Here is an 8,310-nt window from a genome sequence, read left to right on the forward strand (position 1 = left end):
TAGGCTGGGGCTGATTGCTCTGTGCCAGGAGAGGGGAGAATCAGAGAGAGGACACATGCTCAAGTCTGGAAGCTGGGTCTTTACTGAGGTTTACTGAGGACTCTGTGACCTGGAGGAGCCTTCTTGGGTGTGAGGGATGTGGCGGGGCCTCAGCAGAGACCAGAGGCAGCTCCGGAGTAAGTGGCACAGAGAGCCTGCTCAGGTCTGGCTCCAGATTTCTCCTCGGGCTGGCCTAGGCTCCGTACAGGCTTAATTCTGCTTCAGGACCTCATTGATCCAGGGCCGGTAGTGGGAGATTCGGGTGAAGACAGCAGGGGGCTTTGCATTATCCTGTCCATAGGAGACAATGCCCTGGGCCACCCCAGCACACAGAAGAGGGCCCCCTGAATCTCCCTGTGGGAGAGAGAGAGAGCGAGCACAGAAGGTGAGCAGGGAAGTCATCCACTCCTGCCTGTGGGTCCCAGTTCTGAGTCACAGAGAGACCTCCGGTCAGACCCAGCAGCCCTGGCTTCTCATGGGGTTATACATCTCGGTATGATGCCCCTTTCCCTTTCCTTCTTGCTACCCCTTGTGTGCTGGGCAGCAGCCTGGGAAGGATGGTCAGAGACTGCATGGCGGGGAGGGGGGGATAGATCTGCAGAGGGGCAATTCCAGTTCCTTAGGCCTATGATCTGAAACCCTGCTGCTGGCGGACAGTCTTCCCACTCCATCTCCTTCCAGGAGACATCCTAGAACCCAAACAGAGATTTGTGGAAAAGAACCCATGTCGGAGGGTCACCTTAAATGCAGTTTTTGTCTTCCTGGGATTGCCAACACACAGCTGGGGGTTGTGGTCAAAAGCTAGGTAGTGTCTACAGGCTTGGGGATCCGTGAGCCTCAGCTCCACCTCTTGCAGAGAGTCAGAGCCTGCTCCATTCACTTGTCTTCTTCCCCAGCCAGCCCCCCGCACATTCTCCCGGGTGGGATGAAGTTGAACTGGGGTGGAAGGGGGAGTGTCCCCACGGCCAGGGTCAGGTTGGCTTTCTCCTTCAACTGTGAAGGGCATGAAGGGCTGTCAGTGCTAGAAAGGGGTGACGGGGTATCACCGCTTTGGGTGGAAGTTTTCTTTGGAGGAAATCAGGGGAGGACAGGGCAAACTGTTTCACATTAAAACTACACCCAGTGGGGTGACTTGGTGAGGTTGGAGTCCAGAGGCAGGTTGGGAAAATTTCAGGGCAATGGGGACCTGAAGGAGAAAACTAAGAGAACAGGAAGTGGAGAAGGGGGAAAAAGAAGTTATCACCTTCAGTAGCATGATGTCATGGCGAATAGTAAAGTCATCGTATTTTGGGTGAGGGAATTGTTTTATGACCTCAAGCTTCTGCCACGTGTCTTCTTTCTTTCGTATGTTATGGGCTCCAAGGGTGACCATTATGAACCTGTGGTGAGGGAGAAGGAAAGACAAGGAGAGACAGTGATGGTCTACTGTCTCCTGGGATGTGCCCACTCTGAGGAAAGGGAACTGGAGTCTATCATGGGGGTTACTGGACTCTACCCACCCCCCTTTTCCTGGGCTACTTGTGGCATTTGGGGGGCTCAGGTTTCACTCAGGGAACAGGGACATTTCCAGGACCCTCGGGAATTGCTGGGGACTGGGCCGGCCATGGAGGATCCAAGGGACAGGGTTAGCTCTTGCTAATTCAGGGAGCCCTATATGAGGGCCAGCCCTCCGGAGCAAGAGATACCAGAGGAAAGGGGGAGGTGGTGGAGTCCCTGGTAGACCCTGTTCTCTGCCTCCCATGGAAAGGATGGGTCAAGTCCCTGAGAACTAAAGGCCAGGGTTCTTGGAAAGGGCAGAGAGGAAGTGGCCTGGAAAACTGGGTGGGCCCCTGAAAGTCACATATATCATAGGCTGGGGTCGGGGAGAGGGGAGCTACTTTTAAAGGAAGGACACTTGGGTAGGGCCTCCTTTTTCCTTGGTAGATTGCTGAGCTCACAGTGATAGAAGATCAGGGCATCCATCAACTATGGGCCCAATTTCCTTAAATTCAAGTCTTGCCTCTCCCAGGCCCGGGACCCCTCCTGAGGCCACCCAAGCATGTGTCCCTGGCTGCGATGCTGGCTGTTTATGTTCTTCCTGGAGATAAACAGGACCCTGTTGTGTCACCTTCCTGCACAGTGAGCAGCTGTCAGCACGAAGTTCCGTCTTATCAGGAAACCACCACAAGACATCAGGTGATTCTGGGGAGTGATGATTTCCAGGTGGGCCATGTAAGGGCGGGAGTGTGGCTTGCACTCTGTGCCCCTGATGATCTCCCCTGGAACAGAGAGCCCCCAGGGCCTGAACACGGAGAAACCATAGGCTGGGCTGAAGTTGGGAATCTCATCCTCACCCTGTACTCCGCCCGTCGTCCCCCTCAGGAGGCTCTGGTCTCTGGTCTCTTGTCTCCCCACCCACAACCTCCCATATAAATTCTCGTTCCTTCTTCCAGGTCTAACAGCCAATCTGGCCGCAGATGCATTCAGGCATTCTTCACCTCGGATTTCCACCGCTCCCATACTGCCTGTGCCTTAATGCTCCTTTGTGACCATGCAGGGCAGGCTCTCCAGGTTCCTGGCTTGACCTTCTCCACAGGTCGTGAGCAGCATCACAGAATGGCCACATTACACGGTAAAATGTAGCCCCGAAGCTCAGAGGATGAAGGGAACATAGGACCTTCTACGCAGTACCTCACATTATAGCATGAGAAGATGCCCCTCTTCATCCCACCTGTTGTGGGCTTTCCCTGGTCACTGGGGTTCCTTGTCCCCTGGGGAACTACCATAGGCTGCAGAGACTGGGTGGGCGCATCCCAAGTGGAATTCACTCTGGACTCCTGCAGAGAGATCCTGCGACCTTGTTTAAGAGTCGGCTATATTCAGACTAAACCTTGTTTTGGGGGCCGATCCTGCCGCTTCCAGAGGGAAGGACCGCAAGACTCAGCAGCTTGAGCTCTGCACCATAGGAGGAGGAGTAGCAGGGTGAGAGGGAGACTGTGCATCTTCTCAGGGAGGCTGCCCTGGGCAGATGCTGCTTCTATTTTCCGGTCTTGGGTTTTATAACTCCAGCAATGAGTGAAGGGCTGGGCTGGTCACCACAGGAACTGCGTGGTCATGGTTTCTTCTCCCATCCTCAGCTGGCAGTCTGAGCTTTCAACCGCGGTGCCTTATCTGGGGAGCGGGGGTGGAGGGATCATGTCTTTCCCAGGTAGGGCAGTTTGTTAAAGGCTCTTCAGAAACATGGGTTGGGAGAGTCCTTACGCAGAGCATCCAGAAACATATGCACTTTTATGGCCCACAGTAGGAAATGCACTTTGCAGAAGGACCCAATGCACATATATGTGTGTGGGAATACACGAGCACAAACATACACACATACAACAATCAGAAGTTTCAGGAAACAGTATTTATCCTGGTCACGTGCAGTACTTTCAGTTTCTATTCTATTCCGTTCCACTCCATATTAAAATATGAACAGCACCCCACTTAAAGGATAATTACCTGCAGTTTGAAAACCATTGATCTGGATCTCTTATTGGCAGAAGATCCACGGAGAGTAGATGTGGGAAGGGAACAGACCCTACAGTGGGACTTTACATACATTATCACAAGAGCAATTGGGATTGGAATTCGCATTTTTTGAGACAGCCCATGCATCATTTATTGTCCCAACTCTTAGATATATTTGCATAATGACCCTGTGAAGTAGGTATTACTAGCTCAGTTTTATGGATTGGCTATTGAGGCTTATGGTTCAGAAATAGATTTTCCTGATTCCAAATCAAGGGCCCTCTCTGCTCTACCACTGCAGAGAAACAGAGAAATGGAGGCCCACTAATGGGGATGTAGATGGAGTCCTGTCCTGTGGGCCTTCCCCAATTGGACCCAAAATGGGAGAAGTAAACAAATGAAGCATTTCTAGTTTTCACTCATGTGTGAGAAGTTGAGAGGTAGGTAGTCCAGGGCTAGGGTGGTAGTTCCACAGCATCATTAAGGCTCAGGTTCACCAACATTCAGTTTTGTTTCACCTGTACTGGAGGAGGGCAAGAGAATGAAATAGGTACAGCTCTGGTCAGGGGCCAATTTCGGAAATAAAGAGGGCACTCTCTGTCCACATTTTCCTCCTTGCTCTGTCATGTGTGTATTTGCATATTTGAACAGATTTCCTTTTTCTCTGTCCTCTGCCTTCCTTCTGCTATTTTATATATAGGATGCTGTTGGTGGTGAACCTTCGCTTTAGTCCACGGTTTATAGGATATCAGTTTGGGGATCTGACTAAATTAGAGGTGGAATGGATATCACCTGGAGATCCTGTACTTGAAGCTGAAAGCAGTTAAGTGCTGAGACTGGCTTATTTCAGTTCTGGGGAGAGTCGAACCTCATTTTCCTTTGTACAAGAGATAGTGAGGATTACGTTCAATGAGGGCACTTTTGTTTTAGGAAGGTTACTTATGGAGAAGGAGTGTGCGTTCATGTTGGGCAGCCAAGTGATGGACTGTGGTGGACATTTGCCATGTATGTGATGGGTCCTTAGTGTCTTTTGAACACTTTTCCTATATTAGGGGAATTCCCAACCATGATTCTTGCTTTCCTAAGGTGGAATCCGTAAACTTCCTTTCTCAAATTCTCTTGCATCTAGGCCCCAATCTTGTGACTGAGACTCTGCCAATCAGATGGGTAGGTGTACAATTTGATTTAGAAGGTGCAACCTGAGGGAGTAGGCACCATGTGGAATTACTTTTTCTAGTGAGGGTGAGTGGCTGAGGGGTCTGGTTTTGGGGGAAAAATTAGTTATGGTTCAGATGCCTGGTGCTGCGTGTATATAGGGTCTGGGCCAAGCCCATGGGCTGGGAGGCCTTTGATGACCAGTCCTGCGGGGCAGTTCAACATTGTTTCCGGCTACATGGCCTCCATATCTGATTTCACAGCATCTGAGGAAGATACTGACTCTGTATAAGGAAGAATTTACTAATAATCTGCTGTTACAACATGAGTGTGTGGGGAGGGGAGTTAAGTGATTTCCCCATTGCTGAAAATAATAAACAGAGGTTGGACAGTCTCGTTTAAGATTCACAGTTAGTGGGAAGGAAAGGGTTGGGCCTGATATAAAAGCATGGCATTTAATGACGGCGGCGTTCCTTGGCCACGATGAGGCTGACCAAGGGATCACCCCTTCTCTGAGTTCCTGAAACATTTATCATCTGCGCCGTGGTTCGCTTTGACATTCAAGGCATGCAGCCGGCTTTGCAGTTTGACGGGAGGGCTTGAATCCTGCTTCTGCCACTTAATGATCTGTCCGACCTTAGCAAAGTCCCTTAAGTTCTCAGCCTTAGTATGACCTCCGTAAAATACGAAGAATGAGGTGAAACAGGGCTTTCGGAGAATTAAATATGGTAGTAAATGAAAAACGCCACAGGGTTGGTCCTTAAGAAATATCGATTTTGTCCCTTTGTGTTATCTCTCGTGCTGCCATGCCATTTGATGGGTTAGTGGCGCCTCTGTCCTCAGGGAGGCTATTTATCTTTTCCTCTGAATCCCCCCTAAACACGCTACAGATGAAGCAGAGGTACCAGGCTCCAGTCATGTCTGCTTTGTACCAAGTCTTGTTTTATTCTTTGAACTTTGAGCTGCCAGGCTGTTTCTCAATCTTGTTCTTTGAGTGATAGCTGTGGCTTTCTTTCTTTTTTTTTTTTTTAAAGTATTACTACCTTTTTTTTTTAAGATTTTTTTTTTTAAAGATTTTATTTATTTATTTGAGAGAGAGAGAGAATGAGAGAGAGAGAGCATTGGGGGGGGAGGGTCAGAGGGAGAAGAAGACTCCCCGCCGAGCAGGGAGCCCGATGTGGGACTCGATCCCAGGACTCCAGGATCATGACCTGAGCCGAAGGCAGTCGCTTAACCAACTGAGCCACCCAGGCACCCTTTTTAAGATTTTATCTATTTATTTGACAGAGAGAGACGCAGGGAGAGAGGGAACACAAGCAGGGGGAGTGGGAGAGGGAGAAGCAGTCTTCCAGCGGAGCAGGGAGCCCGACAGGGGGCTCGACAGGGGGCTCGATTCCAGGACTCTGGGATCATGACCTGAGCCGAAGGCAGACGCTTAAGGACTGAGCCACCCAGGCGCCCCAGCTGTGGCTTTCTTGATTGAGCACGTGACTGAGAATGGTTTTAACCCTTCAGTTGCCATGTAGGGATGTAACAGCTGTCAACTTTCACACCTGTTGAAGTCTCTTGTAAGAACTACTGTGGAGACGGACAGCTGATGGTCCGGGCTTGTGCCATCTTGCATCCGACCAACACAGCAGTGCCACGGAGCAGACACGTAGTGCATCCTTTACAGCACGGGCTGCATTTTCCTGAAGCAGGCTGGAGCTCACTGTGCTTGCCTCCTTCTGTATGTGATGTTCCCGAATAACCAAGGTTTTCTTTCTTTTTTAAAATTAAAAAAAAACTTTTTAAATTTAAATTTAATTAGCCAGCATATAGTACATTATTAGTTTCAGATGTAGAGTTCAGTAATTCATCAGTTGTGTGTAACACCCAGTGCTCATCACATCACATGCCCTCTTTAATGCCCAGCACCCGGTTACCCCATCCCCCCACCCGCCTCCCCAAACAAGGTTTTCTGAACTTCACTGCTACTAGCTTACATTCAGTATCTACAAAATAATTTGCAAGGATATAAGCTGATTTAGTCTACTATACCCTGACCTCTATTCCTATCACGCTACTTCTTTTTTGAATGACTATGCTCAGCATGATTTTTTCAGTGGACAGAGTATGATGAATGGAGAGGTCCTGGGAGATGACCCCAAGTTGTTTTTTTTTAAATTTAATTTTATTATGTTATGTTAGTCACCATTCATTACATCATTAGTTTTTGAGGTAGTGTTCCATGATTCATTGTTTGTGTATAACACCTAGTGCTCCATGCAATACGTGCCCTCCTTAATACCCATCACCAGGCTAACCTATCCCCCCACCCCCTCCCCTCTAGAACCCTCAGTTTGTTTCTCAGAGTCCATAGTCTTTCATAGTTTGTCTCCCCCTCTGATTCCCCCCCCTTCATTATTCCCTTCCTACTATCTTCTTCTTTTTTTTTTTAAACATATAATGTATTATTTCTTTCAGAGGTACAGGTCTGTGATTCAACAGTCTTACACAATTCACAGCGCTCACCATAGCACATACCCTCCCCAATCTCTATCACCCAGCCACCCCATCCCTCCCAACCCCCACCACTCCAGCAACCCTCAGTTTGTTTCCTGAGATTAAGAATTCCTCATATCAGTGAGATCATATGATACTTGTCTTTCTCTGATTAACTTATTTCACTTAGCATAATACCCTCTAGTTCCATCCACGTCATTGCAAATGGCAAGATCGCGGGTTTTTTTTTTGATGGCTGCATAATATTCCATTGTATATATATACACCACATCTTCTTTATCTATTCATCTGTTGATGGACATCTGGGCTCTTTCCATAGTTTGGCTATTGTGGACATTGCTGCTATAAACATCCGGGTGCACGTACCCCTTCGGATCACTACATTTGTATCTTTGGGGTAAATACCCAGTAGTGCAATTCCTGAGTCGTAGGGTAGCTATATTTTCAACTTTTTGAGGAACCTCCATACTGTTCTCCAGAGTGGCTGCACCAGCTTGCATTCCCACCAACAGCGTAGGAGGGTTCCCCTTTCTCCGCATCCCTGCCAACATCTGTCGTTTCCTGACTTGTTAATTTTAGCCATTCTGACTGGTGTGAGGTGGTATCTCATTGAGGTTTTGATTTGGATTTCCCAGATGCTGAGCGATGTTGAGCACTTTTTCATGTGTCTGTTGGCCATTTGGTGTCCTTGAGAGTTTTCACTGCTGCTTCTGTGTCCAGGTTTTTGTAATTATGAATAAAGCTGCTATAAACCTTTGTGGACAGGTTTTTGTGTGAACTTAAGTTTTCATTTCTGTAAGATACATAGCCAGGCGTAGGATTCTAGGTCATATAATAAATGTATATTTAGTTTTCTAAGAGAATGCCGAACTATTTTCTAAAGTGGCCGTACCATTTTCCACTCCCCCAGGAATGGATGAGAGCTTGTGTTGGTCCACATCTGTGCAAGCCCTGGGTTTTTCAGTATTTTAAAAAAAAATATTATTTATTTATTAGAGAGAGAGAGAGCGAGAGAGAGTGTGCACACGAGTGAGGGGAAGGGGCGGGGGAGAGGGAGAAGAAGACTGCCTGCTGAGCAGGGAACCCCGGAAGGGGGGGCTTGATCTCAGGACCCTGGGATCA

At 48.4% G+C, this 8,310-nt stretch overlaps 1 protein-coding gene across 1 annotated transcript; it reads right to left on the minus strand.

The window, feature by feature from the left end:
- Positions 1-249: 249 nt before the first annotated feature.
- On the minus strand, positions 250-3,020 carry CMA1 (chymase 1). Its single transcript, XM_032404554.1, is given in 6 exon segments — positions 250-393; positions 779-942; positions 945-1,032; positions 1,283-1,418; positions 2,147-2,297; positions 2,951-3,020. Coding segments are annotated over 6 exon segments (753 nt in total).
- Between the last annotated feature and the right edge of the window lie 5,290 nt (positions 3,021-8,310).

Source organism: Phoca vitulina, unplaced genomic scaffold (assembly GCF_004348235.1).
Source record: "Phoca vitulina isolate PV1807 unplaced genomic scaffold, GSC_HSeal_1.0 scaffold7, whole genome shotgun sequence".
NCBI classification, from domain to species: domain Eukaryota; kingdom Metazoa; phylum Chordata; class Mammalia; order Carnivora; family Phocidae; genus Phoca; species Phoca vitulina.